Source organism: Cebus imitator, unplaced genomic scaffold, assembly GCF_001604975.1.
Source record: "Cebus imitator isolate Cc_AM_T3 unplaced genomic scaffold, Cebus_imitator-1.0 Scaffold437, whole genome shotgun sequence".
Lineage (NCBI taxonomy): Eukaryota > Metazoa > Chordata > Mammalia > Primates > Cebidae > Cebus > Cebus imitator.
The window spans coordinates 1,764,789-1,786,620 of NW_016107752.1; the positions used below are offsets into that span (position 1 = coordinate 1,764,789).

At 33.9% G+C, this 21,832-nt stretch overlaps 1 protein-coding gene across 3 annotated transcripts in view; it reads right to left on the reverse strand.

Annotated features, from left to right (window-relative positions):
- LOC108290525 (diacylglycerol kinase beta) overlaps nucleotides 1-21,832 on the reverse strand; it is a 535,319-nt gene that overhangs the window by 508,775 nt on the left and 4,712 nt on the right. For all 3 annotated transcript variants that reach the window (XM_017510376.2, XM_037732007.1, XM_037732006.1), the window contains exons 2-4: nucleotides 12,791-12,840; nucleotides 9,292-9,366; nucleotides 6,092-6,211 (exon numbers count right to left, since the gene is read on the reverse strand). In XM_017510376.2, coding sequence (XP_017365865.1) covers nucleotides 6,092-6,211; nucleotides 9,292-9,366; nucleotides 12,791-12,840 — 245 coding nt within the window. The remainder of the gene's footprint in view (nucleotides 1-6,091; nucleotides 6,212-9,291; nucleotides 9,367-12,790; nucleotides 12,841-21,832) is intronic.

Here is a 21,832-nt window from a genome sequence, read left to right on the forward strand (position 1 = left end):
GGCTGCAACTGATGTACAAATCCATTACCCAGGCATAAAATGCTCTACCAAAAAAACAAATTAAATAGCTTTATAGCTCTTAGCTGGATACATTGCCAAAATATGCAAGGGATGAAATATGTATGTGACTTCTTTAAGAAAAGAAATTGAAACCAGGAGCCAATTACTTCTCAGCAGTGCAAATTATACTTCAACTCTCTATTTTCATGTCTTGTCTTGTTTATCTTACTTAGATTGTAAACTTAAGGGAGAAGGGAAAGAATCTGTCCCTTATATTCCATCAGCCAGTAGAGCATATTCCTATTAGTACGTCTATTGCAAATATATATTTATTGCCAAAAAGAAATTTATTTTTTATGAAACAGAGATAAGCAAGGCATCAAGAAAGGCTTGATTCTTGGCCTACTATGAAAATGTGGATAAGCCATTTCACCTTTCTTCTTATTTTCCTCTCTAATGAAATGAAAGTACCCATTTCCCTTTTGCAGGCCATTGCGTGAGGTTTCATTATACAATGCCTGTGAAGTCAATCTGGTTTCTCGGAAGACTGGTGTTATATAAACAGCAAATATTATTACCCTCATTGGGTTGAGTTGTGTAACATCCCAATGTTTCAACCAAAAAATTTGAGAAAGAGACATAAAATTTCACTTTTATTAAAATTTGCCCTGTTTTCATCACCAGACTTAACACTGTCTATTATAATGAAGCAGTTCAGATCTGTGCTTATGACAGAGAAATGCTTAATGAATCCTAGGCTATTCCATGCTGAGAAGGACCTTTATGTTTTTTTCCCAACTCTTACTTCCCTAGAAGGCAAAGCGGTATTTCAAAGGAAATAATGCTCTTCAGAACTTTTAAAACCCTATTTCATTATCCTAGTGATTTCTAAAGTTTTAGTTTTTCCATAAATACTTGCAAGATCACATAAAATGTTCAAGTGAACTAGGGCTACTATAAATAACTGTTTTTCAGGAGACCTCGAGGAGAAATTTCACTGATGTCCTAACCCAAAAGCTTTTCTCTCCCCACACCTAGCCATGTTTCAGCTGACTTAACTTATATATATATGAGCTAATGTTACAAATTACTTCCAACTCATTCAATAATAAAGGCCATTAAATTACCTTGTTTTTTTTCAAGTTCTCAAAAAATTACGACAATGTGAAAGAAACTTCTCTTTTAGACAACAAGATGAGCTGTATTAGGCCTGGTAATGGAGAATGCAGAGAAAAGGTTTACAATTCTAAGGGGAGTTTGCCATCAACTGTTCATCTGCAGACCACACATTGTAAGGTCACCTGCCATTTCTGAGGCTCCAATGCAAAATCAACAGCAGGTAACAATACCATGTAGTCATTTTTCTTAAATGACAAAATCTGGAATCCCAAGAATTTTTGCATTCATCTGGTTTTGTAACTGTTTTCTAGATTGAGCAACGTATAGACAGTAGAACAAAAACCCTTAGGCAAACTAAAAACTTTTAAAAATTGATGTGCTGAATATCAGTTTCCAAAAGATAATTTAATCTACCAAGAATACATCGTCTTCTGTATTCTACTCTCCATCACTCAAAAATTTTATCAGAGGACATATTGTATATTACTTTACTAACAAGTCAGAAAAAACATGTGTTCTAAACCATCTCAATCAAAGGTAAAGCTTAAATGACCTATAAGAACTGAAGACCAGGATTTTATGCACACTTATGGTGAGACCAAAATAGAAACCATACAGGCTAGACATGGGTATGACAATCCACAACAATTTAAGGTATCCCCATTTCAAGCTAGGCTTCTGCTTAAATGTGCATTTCTCTTCACCCTATAATATAAATTCAGGAATTTTCCTTGAAAAATTCAATGATGAGCCAAACTTACAGATTTCAGAAATTGAAGAATTATTAATTATCTTGTTCATGCAGAAAAAGGAATGTCTGAACAGAAAGGGTATTAGGAAAGACTAACTGATTTTCTTGAGCAACTCTGCATCTTTCCAGAGAGAGCAACTGCCTGGCACAAAATGACCTCGTTAGTTAATAACAGAGCCAGAATCTGTTATTTGATCAGTTTGATGACTTTCACTGCTCCTACGCTATCTGTCCGTTAGTCCTCATGTCTTGCTGTGGCTGTCTGATTATGCCAAATAAAAGGTATTAGATTCCTTTCTCCCAAATCATTTAAAATAAATTAAAACTTTTTCTGTTTGTAATCTGAGAAATTGGCAAACTACCGCACTGACTCAAACCTAGCCAGCAACCTGTTTTTCTACAAGCAGTTTTATTGAAACATGGCTTTTCTGGTTCATTTACATAATTTCTGTGATTGAATTTACGCTGGAAGAGCAAAGTTAAGCAGAAGTAGTTGAGACCTTATGGCCCCACAGCTAAAATGACTTAATATCTCCCCCTCTGCAGACAGTTTCCAATCACTAGAATGGAGTCTACCGCTAGACAAAGTTATTAAGCAAAGAAAAACATTTTAATTACATGGGATTTAAAAAAAAAAAAAACAATTCTCCAATGAGATGAATTCTAAAGGAAGAATGAATAAGTCTCAGATATTAATTTTTACTGTGGTAATCAGAAACATGAAGCCATCCAAATTCTCAGTATTCCTTCAAATGTAAAAGACACCAAGACACTATGCCATTTTTCATCCATACATCTTGAATTTCGTACAGTTTGTAGAGCCTCTTCTAAGAAATGGCTCTTACTCTCCAGCATTTGGTATAGAGTCTGGTCCTGATCAACTCCATGTCTGATTTTGGTACCAAAACAGATATTCTTTAAAATTGACTAGCTTTTAAACTACTGTTGATGGAGAAAAATAAATTACAGCAAAATCGTAACTGTTGGGACTTCTATTAGACATGAAGATTACTCTCCCAGGACTACTTCCTTTTCTGTGTCATTTGGCTAAGATACCACAGTCACTTTCAAATACACTGTGGTATTTTACATGCACTATCAATTAGAATCTACTCCCTGAGCTCATAATTGACAATAGACAATAATATCTAGGACAACATAACAAGGCAAGCTTCACAATAAATGGCCAACTTCAAGCTGCAGTATCTACATTTTCAATTAAACAAGCAAAGGTGAGGGGATAGAACCACGGATCAAATTCTCTACAGGCAATAATGTAACACATTAACTGTCTACAGAAAGGAAATACATCTCAATTACTAAAAAAGTCTCCCATCACTCAGTTGTCTTGGTGTCATTCCTGCTTTTTAAAACAATTACCATGCCTTAGAATTAAACAGCTCTTTTTAACAAATAGATGCTGTATTTTGTGATCATTACATATGATTATATGGCTTATACATCTCATTAAAAGACAGCTTAAAATGTGAGTGGCTTTCTTTTTTAAAAAAAGTGAAAGAAAAGGGAAATTTCTCCTTTTAAAGTTGTTCTTTACAGAGATGGGGGGGCAAAATTTAATCTCAGATTTAAGGTGCTCTCTTAAGGTTAAACAATGTGGCTCTGCCATCTAGTGGCCATTTCTGGGAACACAACTCTGGAACACAGTTGTGATTACTATCCTAAAACCCTAAATAGATTTATCTTATTTAGCTCCCAAAACTCCTGTTTTGCTAAAAACATTAAAAAAAATTACAAACACTATTAGAAGGTAAATTGTTTATAATTAATAGAGTGCTCCTTAAATGCACAGAACTGCCTTACAGTTGAAATAACACTACGCTAGAAAGTAATGAATTTTTTTAACTCATTAATATTTGTTTAAAATACTTTGAGTTAAATCCATATAGATTTGTGGACTCTATTACCTGTGCTAATTTTTATAACTTCACAAATGTCTACATTTATAAATTAAATACTAAATAATGTATCAACAATAGTTTCCAAAGTAAAACATCATCATTTCAAAAAATCTCTTGTGATCTTTGAAATACGGGCCAGTGGGCTGGGTGCAGTGGCTCATGCCTGTAATCCCAGCACTTTGGGAGGCTGAGGTGGAAGGATCACGAGGTCAGAAGATCGAGACCATCCTGGCCAACATGGTGAAACCCCATCTCTCCTAAAAATACAAAAATTAACTGGGGGTGTTGGCACATGCCGTAGTCTCAGCTAGGCGGGAAGCTGAGGCAGGAGAATCGCTTGAACCTGGGAGGCGAAGGTTGCGGTGAGCCGAGATGGTGCCACTGCCCTCCAGCCTGAAGACAGAGTGAGAATCCGTCTCCAAAAAAAAAAAAAAAAAATGATATGTGTGTGTGTGTATAGGCAACTGACTGTCCCTTTCTGCACTTTTCTATCCCGCCCTCGACTACGAGATGATTTGCTTGCTCATTCCTACATCTTCCCTCCTCTCTCATCTTAAAATTTCTATAAATACTTAGAATATAAAACTTTTAGCTTTACCAACATAACATTATCTTCTAGAGAACCATTATTATTGGAATTTTATAACTAGAGTCATCTGACAACAATTTTTCAGGATAAATTATACATTAAACCTTCAAATGTCAACATTTTGCCAATTTTTCTTTTGTTTTCTCTCAGTGGTCTGATTTACATACTGCTTTTTGTCATAAGGTACATGAACAATTAAATAAATATAAATATCTCTATAGCATACATATATAATTTATTTACTTAATTATGGATGTATACTATAGAGATAAATATTATGGTATAAAAAGTTATGTGTAGTATAAGAACTTAAGGTACAAGGAAATATTGTTTCATGAGATTTTAAGTGTAGAAATATATACCTATTAACAATAATATATATATTCATTTTCTGTTTACATAAATTAGTTTTTTCCATGTATCACTCATTATTATTTTATTGTTTTCCATCCTCTGACCATGTCTCAAACCCCATAGGCCTCATGAAAGGTAAGATTCAACTGAATTTAGAAGAATTTGAAGATCCAGGAAAAAAGAGAAAAATGGTAATCTCTTGAAGCCCATTATTTATTCCCAGATTGATACTTATTCCTAAACTCTCAGCTCATTTGTATACTCTTAAAGCCCATTTATATATTCCCAAACCCATATGTGCCGACATATTTTTATATACACTCATATGTTTCACAAACACAGTTAAGATATCATGAGAAATGACTTTTAAAAACTTGGTGTCTTGAATAACTATGATATAGTCTTGAATCTGTAAAATTGTTTCAGCTGGTAACTACAAGTATGAAAAGTTTTGGGCTTGGCAGCAAAGCGGCGAACACTATGTTCTTACATCCCAAAACTCTAAATATTACAATGTCATTGTGCTCTCCAGCCCTAATGTTCTTTGAAATTAAGTATACATATTACTGTATACATATTATATCTAATTTTAATATAACTATTAATGCTGAATTCAAAAATCTAGCATCCACTATAGACCTCATCAGATTTTTAAATTAACAATAACTAAAATCCACTTCAAGGCTGGGTCAGCAAGATTTGCTTTCAAAGTTATTATTATATTACATTCTGATCTTTGGCTTATTTTGTTCCTTCACAACAGTATTTACTTGCAACTAGAGGAACTTCTCAAGGAAACTTTTCACAGGCATAGAATGAGGACCTAGCTGATGCTGATACAAGAACAACTTATGTTTATATAGGTTGGTGAAAAGTTGCTGTCGCAGAAACCACACATGACTTCTGCACCACTATTCTTTAAACCACTGCAGATATTTAACTACTTCCTCCAAGCACTGGTTATCAATAAAATAGATTACATTTATGGGTAGGAGGAACAGTGAAATAATGAAGCACCGCAAGAGCCACAAAACACAATAATATTGGGGAGTCTCTTGCTTTAGATAATATGAGGAGGTCAGTAACTTAAAAACACTAGATTGTACTTTAAATAAAGGAAAACAAAAGAGAGAGAATATATTTTTAATCCTAAAGTAATACCTAAATTGAATCAATATGTGTGTGGCATCTACGTAAGGAATTACTGTCAAATTGTTTGATGGCATACTTATTAAAAGTTCCAGGCACTCACTATGTGCTTAATGGTAGAAAAAGGTCAGATCAATTTGCAATAAAAATGTGTAATAGAGAACCCCACTGACTCACCACCAGGCCACCCTCCTCTCTGTAAATGCTTACATTTTCCAAGCCCAGGAGCACAAGAAGTGGAATCGTTGTCATTCCTCCTTGAATCCATTCCTCCAGGGACACGGTTCCATCATGATCATAGTCAATTTCTTCCATCATTTCATGGAGAATCTGCAGTAGAGGAGATAGGGAAAATTTGTGATCAATCAATAAAATAAATTTCATATGCTATAACATAGGAAATTGTGACTAAGAGCTAAGTGGCGAGTTGGGATAAATGTCTTGGTAACTCAGTACAACATTAATTCTGTTACTAATGAAGAAATGACTTTGCTAGGATTTCTAAACCTGGCCGCTTACACTGATCACAGTTTAGAAATAAGTGCTTAACTTTGTAATATTTTTCCAATGAACAGCACAGCTAAAACCAGAAGGTATCTTTAAGTGTGAAAGTGGTCTTTTAATCACTTTTGCCAGATTATTTTTTAGATTCGTATATATGCCAGAAAATGTCTGAACAAATTAACTTCATGTCAAAGAGCTCATATAATTCTTTGCTAAGTAGTAAGGGGCGAGGGAATTTAGTTGCTTTTAATTGCCTATCAGAATTTAATAGAGTCAAGAAGTTAAAGGATCAAATCACGTTTAATTAAACTTTGTTTCTAAAGATGACTTGCACGTAATGTCTTAAAATGTTCTCCGCAGTATTTGTTTGCATTACATTTACTTCTCTGTGCTATGGTGACAATATCAGAACTTATCTAGAAGGGTTCTTGTGAGGATTACATAGGCTAATGTATTATAAGCAGATGAGCCCCGGCAAATAGATCAAGTGCCATACAGAGTTGTGTTATTATTAATGGAAAATATATGTAAGTTCCAAACATATTACCATTGGTTGCTGGGAAAACAAAGTACTTCCCATCTAATGCCATCAAGAGGGCACACATAGTAAGAAAGCTAATGAAGAAAGGAACTCACTATCTTTATATAATACCAAAAGGTTAAGCAATTTGGAAAAAGAAATGCAGAGTGTACCAGAACAGAGATTTGAAAAGACACAATGCATGAAAAACTTGATTTGTTGGTAGAAGTGCTGTCTGCCCAAACACTCTTGTGCCTGGCGTCTTGGCTCAGGAAGTATTGTATTTGAAAGTTAGATTATTGTTCTTCCCCTGGCTTTCAAGAGTATGCTGATAAATGAGTAGAAATATATACACCATAAGAGAAGTGAAACGATGACATTTGTTTCAGATGGGTGATGCTTTCCTTTCTGTACCTAATAAATCTGATGTTAAAGCCATCTTCTGACCACAAAGAATAAGATTGAACTGAGCGTAGAGCCTGGTTTATTTGATAAAAACTTCCAGAGACACTTGAGTCTTCTCCCTACTATAATCAACCTCAAACATTCACTTCTCTGTATTTATATATGCAAACCTATCAGAAGCCTGCTGATGTGTACACTTGTTTACAATGAGAATTATTGAAGCCTTAGGCAAGATGATGAGGCAGTTCCCAGGGCAGCAGACATAATGTACGACTTTGTACCATTTCAGCTCCGTGGAATAGGAGCAGATTTAGCAGAAACGCACAGGTCAGGTAATGTTACAGATTACTTGTATTCTCCAGCCAACAATCTGACAGTAGGTATTTGTTGTAGAAAGACTACTCAGCCACCAACTGTCTTCTTTTCCTAGCATCCTGATGTCCCCTTTCTCAAGTCTACACACGCACCCACACACACACCAAAAATACTTTTATTGGGAAATGGTAGTGCCCACTGTTTTGAAACCTGAAGGGAGAAACAAATCCCCCTCCCCCTCTCCCTCTAGTGAGCACAAACTGGCTTGATGGATAGATGACTAATCTGTACAGGTGGAAAGGTGAGTGGGAGAGGAGAAAGCTGTTGTAGATTAGCATAACCAAAAAAAAGCAATAGAACGGATAAGAAATCCCTGTCTTTCGGTGAAAATAATATTAAGGTGAGTGAAACAATAAATTAAAAACCTGTTACCATCTACATTATTAGCCCATATATAAATGGCAACCTGTTAATGACACCTGCCACTCCCTATAAGCACAGCATGTACATTTCCCAATAGTTAATTTTAAAATGGAAAAATCCAAATCCTATTAAGAATAGGGAAATGCTATCAGAATTCTTGCAGCATGTAATCATGCCATTATCCGGTTGTTTACTGCATAAATGTGAACAGAGGTTAAATATACACGTCTTGAGTTTGGATAAAATACAAAACATTTAAATAAAATGTATTTGTATTTGCTTTATATACACTTTGCTAAAGATTTTAAAAATAATATAAACTCAATATTTCTTATTAACTTTTCCCAAAATATTTTTCGTGGCCAAAGTTATGGTTTCAAGTCAAGTATATTTTAATATATATTTGAATAATGTTGTAATTTTGATGTTTATTCAAAACAAGAATTCTATTTTCTTATAAGCATTTTTAGATACTCTTTCTCTAAACAATTTAAAAATTCCTGACTCTAACTAGCTGAAGAGCTTTGGGCAAGTAATTTTTAACATATTTGGGTCTCAGTTTGCTCCTCTGAAAAATGAAAAAAAATAGTGTATCTACCTCAGAGAGCTGAAAGCATTGTGTAACATACACATGCAAGGTAATACAATGCACTGTGCATAGAAAACTACCAACTTCTTTTATGGCATGGCCTGATCTTGCAGTGTCTGTCAGCACCTTCTGCTTATCCACATGTTTGTAAGACCACCATTCAAAATAACTGCCACGAGGAAGAAAGCAAAAGTTACTTTTAAGAGCTTCAGAACTCCACATATACCTTGTTATCTTATTCAGAATCCATTTTGACTTCTAATTAGAAATAGTAACTTAGGTATAAAAAGCAAATTCAAATGACAGGAATATATTAGGGTCCCAGAAAAGACAAAAGAAAAAAAGAAAGAAAGAGAGAAAGAGAGAGAGAGAGAAAGAAAGAGAGAGAGAGAGAGAAAGAGAGAGAGAGAAAAGGAGGGAGTAAGGGAGGGAGGGGATGAGGAAGGAAGGGAGAAAAAGAAAGAAAGACGAAAGAAGAAAGAGAAAAAAGAAGGCAAAAAAAGAAAGACAAAAGAAAGAAAAGAAATAAAAAAGGAAGGAAGGAAGGAAGGAAGGAAGGAAGGAAGGAAGGAAGGAAGGAAGGAAGGAAGGAAGGAAGGAAGAAAAGACAGACTTCCATAATTTAGCCAATAGTGAAATCATTCATATACCTACTGGATTAAGTTCAGTGACATCCCACTCAAGGTATTCTGCAACATGCATCATCTGACTGATGATATTTTCTAGCTCCTGGACAAGAAAGAGAGAGAAAAAATATGAATCCAAGATCGTAGTAACTTTTAAATCTTTCACTTACAGGAACTGTTTTGTTCAATATATAGATAAAAAATTTAAACGACTTATATGGAAATATATATGTACCTAATCCTTTTTAAAGGTCTAATTAACTATATAAAGAAAAGAGAATCCTAAATATAAATCTACCTTGTGCATTGTCTAGAAATGTTCACCAGGAGAGGGCACAACTATACAAAAAATATATTCTCTTCAACTAAAAGAGGGTGTCTGAAGAAAGCAGGAGCAGATATATACTGCAACATATGATCTTTAAGTCACTGAATTCCCTGATCCTTTGGCTTGAAAACAGATATGAAAGGGTGGAAAAAAGCAATTGAGAACAAGTAAGGAGTCTATTTTTATCTTGATGCATTGAGAATGTATACTGACTGTTTTAGTCATGTATTGAATAATCTACTTTTGCTAGAAGGATGTTCAGGGTCAAGGTTTGCAGGACAAGTATACATAGCATTTATTTTGTAAGAGGATGAAATATTAGCTTGAATTTCCATATTATTCTGCTCAATTATCAATTCTTTGAAGAACTTCAAGTTAATACATATGACCTAAATTAAAACATTTTCACACCTATTTACTTAATAATTTAATTTTTCTCTATCTGCAGAAAAGATTAAACATGGCTTTGTGAAATCCTTGTAATTTTACATGAAAACGTGACATAATTTGAAGAGTGGTTTAACAGTATGTTTTAAAATGTATGAAGTATAAAAGAGGAAATCTTGAAAGTTCCTTAAAGATTATTTTAACTAAATCTCTAATCCAATATAAGTAGTCAATTTTCACAGAATGGAGAAGAAATATGATAAAACAGATTCTCTTATGGTGAGCCATGGTTCCCTCTAAGGAACTAATAAAAGCTATACTTACACTCTCCAGAAAAAATTTAATTATGAATATGTTATTTAAGATAGGCTGTCCCAGAAGCAATACAAACAGAAATGTATTTATTACAGATTAACAAATTTTAAATCATAAATCCCTTTGAATTATAGGTTAAAAGTGCACGTGTGCACGCTGACATTACTCATCTGTCACCTACTCTATCTTTGCTTACATATGCCTTAATGGTTTGGAAGTGTTAAAGTCCCTGGATATCTCTTAAGAACAGAAACTATTTTTAGTGGACTGTTAGCTAGGCAAGTGATATTAGGTGAGTCATCCCACCTAAGACTCAGTTTTCTCATCAGTAAAATAGCTACTCTAACTTTACCTCCTTCATACAATTGCTGCAAAGATTAAACATATTATACAAAATATATTTATTTTGTTGTTTGGCATATTGCAAATGATCAACAAAGCTTAACTATTATTAGAAACACTGACCATTGGCCTGGCACGGTGGCTCACACTTGTAATCCCAGCACTTTGGGAGGCTGAGGAGGGTAAATCACAAGGTCAGGAGTTTGAGACCAGCCTGGCCATATGGTGAAACCCCATCTCTATCAAAACTACAAAAGTTAGCCAGGAGTGGTGGCACATGCCTGTAGTCCCAGCTGCTTGGGAGGACGAGGTAGGAGAATCGCTTCAACCCAGGAGGCAGAGGTTGCAGTGAGTGGAGATCACACCACTGCACTTCAGCTCCATTGAGCAAGATTCTGACTCAAAAAATAAAAAAGAAAAAAAGAAAAACTAGCCATTTTTCAAAAGATCACTTCCTTTCTGTTTTGCCCCCAGTAGACGAACTGCTACACCTTAAAGGTACAACACATGATATCAGAAGGTACAATGTAAACCTGACAGTGAAGGAAAAATACTGGAGCAGTAGGTATTGTGGAGAAAACCCTAGAAATGAAATCCAGATCTTTAATTACAAAAAATAGAGACGAGTTTAGCCAAGACTAAATACATTTATCCCCAACTTATTGCTTTGTATTGGGACTATAGTTATAAATATTTCTAGTCATCTGCTGTATATGCTAACAAAAAATGGCCGAGAAAAAATAAAAGCATTTGGCTGAATTTTCAAATCAACTGCCAACCCATGGCCTAGTAAAAAAGCATCATTTTAAAGTAATTAAAAAACAAACATTACATATAACAACTCTACATTAAAATATAATTTGTATTAGTGTAGGCACAAGTGCTATAATAAGCATAGAAGGTATCAAAATTTCTAGTGGTGAAATGGCACCAGAAAATGAGCACATTTATTATGTAGCTTGATATTTCTAATTGGGAAGCTGCAGACCACTAGGCACTTAAAAATAATAGCATCTGAAAATTACTGAGACTTAAACACAATAAATCCCACAATCACAGCACCAATTCAGAGCAATGGCCATTTCCTACAGTAGGAGTTATATATTTTAATTTCTCTCTGGAGAAGCTAATATACCATTATCCTACTCAAAGTTACATAAATAGGCTTCCAAGTTCACTGCTTTGCTTTTAAAAGCCTATTTGAGCTGCCACAGGGAGGTCCATCAGATGAGGAGAAAAGCTCCCTCATTCTCAGAGATCATGTCTATTTAAGTCATTATTAAATATATCAACACATTTATTTTTTAATGATATTAAATATATGTTTTAAATGTGCACTTCAAAATTTCCATAATATGACACTTATTCTATTAGTATTCTTATCTTTCCTTGAAGAACAAGAAATAATATAACATGCAAAACATGTAAGGTAGATTATGGATGGAAACTGAGATGGACTTTCATGTAAGGTACTGATCTGTGCAGTAGGACTAAGAACTACTTTCTGTTTCTCTGAAAGCTAGCAATGATTTCCATATATTACAAATAAACATTCAATTATTCCTTTCAGTTAATCATATACAGAGGGCATTTTCTTATCTTTTCTGACTACAACTATAGAATGTTAGTTGAATATTAAATTGGATGAGTTATTTAAAAGGCAAATTTTGTGGAAGCAATTTATAAATATATTTACCTATTTCAGCAGCATATAGGACTAAAGATACCTTGGAAAACTGGGAAAATAATAAGATAATTAAATTGACTTTATAAATCCTTTAAATTCTACTGATAATCTCAAGTTTCCTTAATGTTAAATGTTATGGATAGTTTTCCTTCATTCTAGACCAATGATTTCAACTTAATCTTATGTTTTATTTATATGAGGCTGGTGTCTTTCTTTTTTTACCTAACTTCAGTGCAGGAAAAAAAAAAGTCATGTCATGGTAGCAAAACAATCCAATAGAACAAACTCTAATCTTAACAGTTTCCTCAGATCACTCTCTTTCCAACAGTCAAAAGATAAAAATGCCATATGAGTGGATGTAAATTATATTAACTGTGCCTTCTGTGGTAATAACTCTAAATTTATTCATTGCATTTTTCAGAAGAAACTCTTTGAAATTTTCACAGATAATTTGAAAAAAAAAATTACCGAGCTGTCCAGAAAGCCATTCCCATCCGTGTCATAAAGGCGAAACATAACTAGAATAAAAGAGGTATTGAAAACAAGATTATAGGCAAATAAGATTAATTTTAGTTTAAAGTATATTCATTAAAATTTAGTTTGCATCGAAAACAAACACTAAGCTCCTCCCCTGCTCCAAACAGTTAATTTGTGGGATTATTTCCAAAACTAAATTGACAATGAATTAATCAGCTAATAGAAATAATGGATAGCACATACAAAGTCTATCAAATTTTGTCTGTGTCTAGGAGACACTAAAAAGCTCTATTATTTTTTCAAACTCTTTATTATAAGTCAACTCAAAAATAAAAGAGAAGTTGAAATATTCAAAGCCTGGATATTAAAGAGCAGAGTGCAGAAGGAAATAAAGGAATGTGAAATTTTAGAAATCAATTGCAATTTGAAATCCACCATTCACTATTACAAGAACTTGGTTAAAAACTCTTTTCTTTATCTGTAAAATGAGAATAATCATTCTACCATAACACACATTTACTGTGAAAGTTAAAGGAGGTGATAGACACAAAAGTGAACCAAAAGCTACAGATGATACAAATAGATAACATCATTAGGGTTGATCCCCAAGCAGTATGGGAGAGGAAGGAGGAGTGCACAATAATGAATTCTTTCTGATGGAGGAAGCCAAAACAGAAAAACTGCATTATGATCATGGCTCTCACAGTTTATTTGTTTAAATCTGAGGTAAAGCTTCAGAGGATAACTGATCTTTGAACTAATCAAGTAAGGAAAAGGAGAACATTGGCTCTCTGTTAGGTGGTTGAGGAAAGCAGGTGACAGAGGTCCCTGATGGGCCTGAGGATTCCCTTGTATAATTCACGTATCTCCAGGAGGCTGTAGAAGAGGCTACAGGTGCCATTTTGAGATAAACACAGAAGAAAGACACAGCTGTAAAAATAGAAGAATGGAAGTAAGGGTTTATCTTGGGTTTGTATAATTTCCTGAATGATCTTGAAGTCTAAAGTCTATAATATTAAAGACGTAGATAACTAAGAGGTATAATTATACAATGGCCTTGATAGTCTATCTGTAGGTGATTATTTTTGTATTTAATGGTTACTGCATTTCAGCAATTCTAACACATGATTATTTATAAGATAATTAGTCTATGGCTAAAAAGAGAAAAGCAATATAATGATAATATTCTATTTATTGTAAAATGCAAACAAATGTTAAAGAGCTAAAGTGTAAGAAAACAAATGTCTGTCTATTGACTTAAGGGTGATAATACCAAGCCAGCTGAAAGACTTAAACATCTATATTTGTAAATCATGGTAATTATCCCCCTTCATATAGTCAATGAATGAAATAAAATGCAGAAGGAAAAAGCAACTTACAACATTGTGGATACTAAGCATTTCAAGAGATTGTAGTGCAGCAGCAAAGAGTAAAAACTACCTTCATAAATGGCAAGAATTAACTGACTACTCAGAGAAAGGATTAACTATCAGGAATAAGGCAAATACCTATAAAAGCCTAAATATATTTTAGATTGAGAGACAATTATGACTCTGTTAACCCTTATTGGAGTAAATGACTGCAAAACGACCATTTCACGTCACTCAAATACGTGGAAACCCTGTTCCTATTGGTTGACCTTACTGGGAACATGAACTCAAAGAACACACATAGGAAAGATATACAGATACTGAGCATTCATTATTGAAAGTGTCTGAAACTCCTTCCTACATTCTGAAAATCACACTTTATGAGGATCATTAGAAAATGAAAACTCTGGATACCTTTTCTTTACTAGCCTGACTTGAAGCTAGACTGTGCATATGACCCAGGCTCCACCACACAGAAGCACAGACCCAGGTTATCAATAACATGATGGTGACCCAAGCAAAAAAGCTTGCACAGAATCCACTCTGGTGATGGGAGGTGGCAGTGATTTCAGGGAGAACATCCCGGGTTCTGGATGAGGCAGGGGTGTTTCAAGGCAACCATTCTAGCCCAATTTAATACCTCCTTCATCATCGTTCCTCAAGAAACAGCCTCTAGAATTTGTTCTCTACCTCTCCCAATGATTCTGTGTCCTCCTAAATATCACTTAAAAATAACAACATGCTTTATTAAAAACAACCAGTTAAAATAAACCTGATTTTATGTCTTTCCCAAGGATCCTGTGTACTTAACATTGGTTTTAAAAACGAACTTACTATTGAAATATTACACTTACAGATGAATGCATTATTTAATACCTTATTAAAGTGTACATGTCAATGTAACTATTACCTCTAAGTCAAGAAATAGAATTGTTATTAAGAAATCAGAACCCCTTTCAGCATACCCCATGATTAGTTTTTCTTCTCTCCCCAAAGATATAATTATCTTGATGTCTACATCCCTTCTTTTGAATTTAGCATCATTTACTGAATGGTTTTTGTAATCTCCATCTGTATTTTTGTGGATTGCATTAGCATACTCCTTTTCTTCTCTGCATAGTATTCTAATGCATAAAAATATCACAATGTATTCATTCTAAACTGGTAAGATATTTTGGTTGTCTCCAGTTTCCTATTTCTAGTAATGATTGGGCCAATTTAATAATTCTGCTATAAACCTTCTTGCAAATGGCTCAGGTCAACGACTGCCAGTTGATTATGAGTCTGGGTCATAGTAGATACTACCAACAGCTATTAAAAGTGGTTTCACCAAACTCATCTCTTAACAGTCTACGACAGTTGACCCACTTCCTTACCAATATTGGGTATTGCCAGTTGTCTAATTTAAGCCATTGTGGTGGAGGTATAGTGGTATATGACACAGGTTTTAATTTGAATTCCCCTGACTATTAGTGAGATTAAGCTAATTTTTATATACTTTATATGTTTTGGGAGGGCCTGAAACATACGCTTATATTTACGACACATAAATACGGTCTTTCGTGAGGTGACTATTAAAATCTCTTGCCCAATTTTCCATTGGATTACTTGCTCTTTTCTATTGATTCATATAAATTTGTCGTGTGTTTTGCACTTAAAACCTTTCCTAGGTTATGTGTTGCAAATATACTCCCCCACTCTATTTTTTTTTAAATTTTCCCTTGTTTAATGCATTCTTTTGATGAACAAAAGATCATAACTGTAATGGAAAGATGATTCATCAAACTTTTCCTTATGTATAATTCTTATGTTCTGTATAAAAATCCTTTAAAAATTTTTTTTTAACTTTTAGGTTCAGGGGTACGTGTGCAGGTTTGTTACACAGGTAAACTTGTGACAGGCAAACTTGTGACTCAGGCATATAGATTATTAAGGTACTAAGCATACCTTTCACCAAGATCCTGAAGACCTCCTTTTGTATCTCCTAGAAACCGTAATATTGGAATCCAATTAAGGGTATGGTTCAAGGTGGGGCTTACTTTAACTTTTTTTTTTTTTTGTATATTTAATAGACTATTTGCTAAAGAGGGATTCAAAACTAACTATGCTCCTATATGTTTGTTTGTTTGGGTTTTTTTTTTTTTTTTTTGTATAATGTGATTTGATACTTATCCCATCAAACGATGAGGGTCTAGAGCCACTTGTCTTGAAGCAGAGTAGTGTATATTTTGATTGTATTAAATAACATAGCAGCAAAGTTATGCTGTTCATTTATGAAGTTAAATCATAAAAGGTGAGGTAGATTCTACCTTACTTTGTGGAAAACTTGCATTGGAGAACTGAGCCACCATGGGAGTAGATCTGCCCTGAGGCTGTTTGGAATTCTACACTAGCCATCTTAGACAGACAAAAGGGAGTATCCTTGAGAATACATGGAGAGAAAGAGACAAAGAGAAAGAGAGAGAGAGAAAGAGAGAGAGGAGACACAAGGAGAAGACAGAGCACAGACCTGCACATTCTTAGGTATTCCAGACATCAACTGTTTCAATTCGAATCTGTCTCAATGCAATCATATATAAGATCTACAGACAGGTTGCCCAGTTAAGTTTTTTTATTTCCCTAAATTTTGACCCACATACAAAAAAACAGATATTAAAATTAGTGCTGTTATTTTAAGCTACTAAGTTTTGAGGTGAGCTATTAAGATGGACAATGGAACAATATGGATATCCAATTAACCAAGCACATTACTGGAGTGGTGAACTTGATTCATTTTCCCATTTTTTTTTTTTCTTTTTTGAAGACAGAATCTCAGCTCACTGCAACCTCCACCTTCTGAGTTCTAGTGATTCTCCCACCTCAGCCTCCCAAGTAGCTGGAATTACATGCGTGTGCCACCATGACTGGCTAAAGTTTTGTACTTTTAGTAGAGATGGAGTTTCACCATGTTGGTCAGGCTGGTCTTGAACTCCTGACCTCATGTGATCTGCCCACCTCAGCCTCCCAAACTGCTGGGGTAACAGGCATAAGCCATTGCGCCCAGCCCTTTACTTGCTTTCCAGTGGCAGCTTTGCCATAATCTCACATCCATGTAAATTTGAGTCAGTTACTGGACTCCCTTTTCTGTACCAAGAGCTTGTCTGTCTATCACTATAACCATACCACACTGTCTAAATTACTTCAGCTTGTAAAAATATCTTACATATAATCACATGTATTCCCTAATTTTGTCCAGCTTGAAGACTGCTTTAGCTATATATGTCTTTTACCTTTGTATATAGCATTTAGAAAATGTTTGCCAATGTCCAATGGCAAAACAATACAAAAATCAAACCAAAAATAACACTGCTGGATTTCTGCATTTCTTTTTCTTTCTTTTTTTTTCTCTTTTTTTTTTTTGAGACTGAGTCTTGCTCTTGTTGCCCAGGCTGTAGGACAATAGCATGATCTTGGCTTACCACAAACCCACCTCCCGGGTTCAAGCAATTCTCCTGCTTCAGCCTCCCAAGTAGCTGGGATTACAGGCATGACCCACCTTGCTGAGCTAATTTTGTATTTTTAGTAGAGACGGATTTTTTCCATGTTAGTCAGGCTGGTGTCAAACTCTTAACCTCAGGTGATTTGCCTGAATCGGCCTCCTAAAATGCTGGGATTACAGGCGTGAGCCACCATGCCTGGTCAACACTGCTGGATCTCTAAGGAAATTGTACTGAATCTATATATCTGTTTGGGGAGAATCTTTAAAATGCTGAGTCTTGAAATCTACAACCATGTTATATTCCTCTTTATTTAGAGCTTTAATTTCTTCCAATAGTTTCATATTGTTCTATATAGATACCTTTCAAATAGTTTTTAAAGATTTCCAGGTATTTAATATTTTGATTTGATAAATGATAAAATTTCTTAAATTTTATTTACTTATTATTAGTTGGTGTCATATAGAAATACAAGTGACTTTTATTTCTACTTTGTAGGCACAGGTCTTGCTAAACACACTTCCTAATTCAAGTACTTGATCTATATGTAGATTACTGGGTAGTGTTTCATAAACAACAAATTTCAACTTCTTCTTTCCCAGCCTCATAAACTCCATGTATTTATCTTGCCTTATTGCCATGGGCAATGATCTCCAACACAAAGTTGAATTACACTTAGAGTAGTCTCCGTTCTTGTCTTGGTTCCAATATCAATGAGAGAAACTTCAATATTTCACTCTTAGATATAAAGTTTGATGGGAGTTTCTTATATACACACATTATTAGATTAATGGAGTTCTTTACTACTTTTAGTTAGCTAAGAGTTTTTGCGATTAAAGTTGTTCTGTTTTTAATCATGACTAGAATACACATGGAATATGATAAAATACTTTTATGATTTTCTTCTTTATTCTCTTAATGTAGCAAAATACCTTGTTTGGTTTTCTAATGTTAAGCCAAATTTAAGTGCCTGTAATAATCCCAAATTGAATTTGGACATGTTATTTCAGCTCCTTTACATATATAGCTGGACTTGATTGCTAATATTTTGCTTCCATTCTGCTTGTCATCTGGAAATATATATGAATGACTTGTACTTTAATTTCTTAAATTAAATGGAAAAAGCCAGGCTTCCTTCTCCCCAAAATTTGCCCTAAAAATCCAAGTTGCCCTCATACTTCTCCAAAACTTTTAAGGAGGTTTTAAAAATATACATTCTGTCCAAATTTTCCAGTTGATTCCAGTAGAAGGTTGGTCTTAAAATCCCTACTTCATTAGGGCCTGAAGAATCTATTATTTTAAATCATTTATTCCTAAACACATTAACAAGAGTTAATAATGTTCTCCATAAATTTTGTCTAATTCATCAAGGAAGAAAGTTGGAGAGTTAAAAGCTCTAGTTAATACAATAATGATAATAAAAATATCATATATATATTGAGTACCAAGTCCCATATACTCTAAATATTACCACGTCAAGGTGAAGGATAAAACTTTCCTTTCATCCAGAAGAAAGAGAAAGTCTAAGGCTTTAATTTTCAGTGATCGATCTACTTTTCTAATTTAAAATTGTAGCTAGGTAATCAAAACATGAAGCACTGAATACACATATTTACCTTGGTTTTCTATGGAAGTAGCATTATAGTAACAATAAGAGATGAAATAGGCATAAATCTATAAGCAGAAAGAAAACATGAGAGAAAACACTAACACAATTTTCAGAAGCTGGAGAAACTATGTACACATGTATATTGACTTACAGATCTTAGAAATACACATTTAAGCTGGTAGAGGAGAAGCAGCATAGATTTGCATAGAAAGGGTGGTGAGTTGGATAAATAACAGATAATCTTCACAGGAAGATCTCTGGGGAATATGTAAGCTTTCTTCTCCAACAGAAGACCAGCTCTTTGAGTTTTGCGAAAGTCAAATGAAAGGAATTCTGGGCTCAAAGTATTCAGGAATTCTGAGTGCAAGGACACAATACCAAAACAAGGTAATTATGTGAAAGTGAATATACTGAATATTGAGAGAATAAGTTCCTTTCCTTATCCCCAGTAAGTCAATACCATTGGTATGGGTGTTCACCTATACAACTACTACCATCAAAAAAGTTCTTTCAATACAAGTAGTTTGGAAGAAACCAATAAAGCAGGGAAGAGGGGAAACTCTATAACTAAAAGGAATGTTACAATATATGATATACAAATAGATGCATATAAGGATCAAGCTGAGAATAAAATGGGCTATCCATGAAGTTAAATGTAAGAAAAAGTGAAAAAAAAATCTCAGCTATGGAGTGAAAAACATAAGAAAGAAAGAAAAGGTGGAAAATAGAAAAAGCAAGAAAAAATAATAATTCAGAGTTCTGTCTTGGATGTTCAACATCCAAATAATAATGATTCTAGAAAGAGAATAAAATAAAGAGTGAAAGTGATTATCAATACAAATATTCAAGAACAAATGAAGAACACAAGTTTATAAACATAAATTCATGGTAGAGAATTTGAGAATTGATTAATTAGTTATGGAAATAGGGGAAATGAGGCAGGCAAATCATTTGAGGTCAGGAGTTCAAGACCACCCTGACCAAGATGGTGAAATCCCAGCTCTTCTAAAATACAAAAATTAGCTGGGCATGGTGGTATGTACCTGTAATCTCAGCTACTTGGAGGCTGAGGCAGGAGAATCAGTTGAACCCAGGTGGCTGAGGTTGCAGTCAGCCAAGATCGCACCACTGCACTGCAGCATGGGCGACAGACTGAGACTGTGTCTCCAAATAAGTAAATAAATAAATAAGAAATAGAGAAAAATAAGTAAAAAAAAAAAAAAGCAATTATTAACTCTATGGAAAATGAAAGTTATTTGGCCTGGTGAGCCTATAAAACCTTTCCCTTTTAAAACTGTATTTAAAAATAACATTGACATTATTAATATTGAATCTTCAAATTATGTAATAAGACTATTTCTATTTTATAAAATACTTTACTATTTTATAAAAGTAAAGTCAGGCCCAAAAGTCAAAGGAATCACTGAACAAAAGAATCTAATTTTAAAAAACAAAATAAGTATATAGATGTTTGGCTGCAAAAATTTTAAAAGCCCAATGTTAAAATTATTCTGATAACATGGCAGCTTCCAAATATGGGTACCTGCTTCAATGTTATAAACGAGTTTAACCCACATTTTTCCTATTTTTATGCTCATGTAATTTCACTTTATATAGAAACAATTATATGCCCACACATGTATTTAGTTAAAAGATCAGGGCAAAGGCATATTATGCAAGATAATTTTTATATATCCAATTTTTTTCTATTCCAAAAGATTTGCAAGTTTCTATCTGTTTTCTGATTGAATATCCTACTATACATACTCTGGTGTTTTGCACTTGCCCTAATACGTTGTTAATATGAGGATTATATGATATGATATGTTATTAATATAAACAATATGAAATATATGTATAAAAGGCATTTAAGCTGAAATTTTTTAAATTTATTTTTTACCCTTTTATATATTTCAATACTGATTTAATAAACTTTGAAACCAGAGGTGAAAACAATTAGCTGCTTAAGTGAGTTTGACATCCAGTATAATGGAGTGATAGTTTGTCCTTTTATTCACAAGAGAAAAAACAATAAAAACAACAAAAGACAGCTTTTCAAAATAAAAAGACCCCTATCAAGTAGCTCAGAAATTTTAGCTTTCAGTCATAGCTAAAGTGGTGGTGTAATTAATAATCACCCTCTCTTGTATTTTTTTTCCATTGACAAACTAGAGGAAAGTTGACTAGGTGATCTTTAAGGTCTCCTCATTATTAAATTTCAGTGCTGCTAAAGGTTAATACTGAGCAGGGAAGTAACTTTTAACACGTAGGTTACTGTTCAGTATCTATATGTTAGCTATCTACTTTCTCAATATCTTCCTACTGACTTTCACTTTAGTGATATATTTTAAGGAAATGTAAGATAATATAAAAATATTCTTGTTAAATCATTAATAACTTAAGCACAAATTCAAATGTGAGTATCGTATCTTTTAAAGTTAAAAATATATACCATTATTTGATAACTTAAATAATTGGCATTATTTTTATCTTTTCAAGCACTCATTGACATTATTTGTTTTCACCCACTGACTTTAATACAGTTGCATTTCACTATCATTTACTGAGCATCTACCTG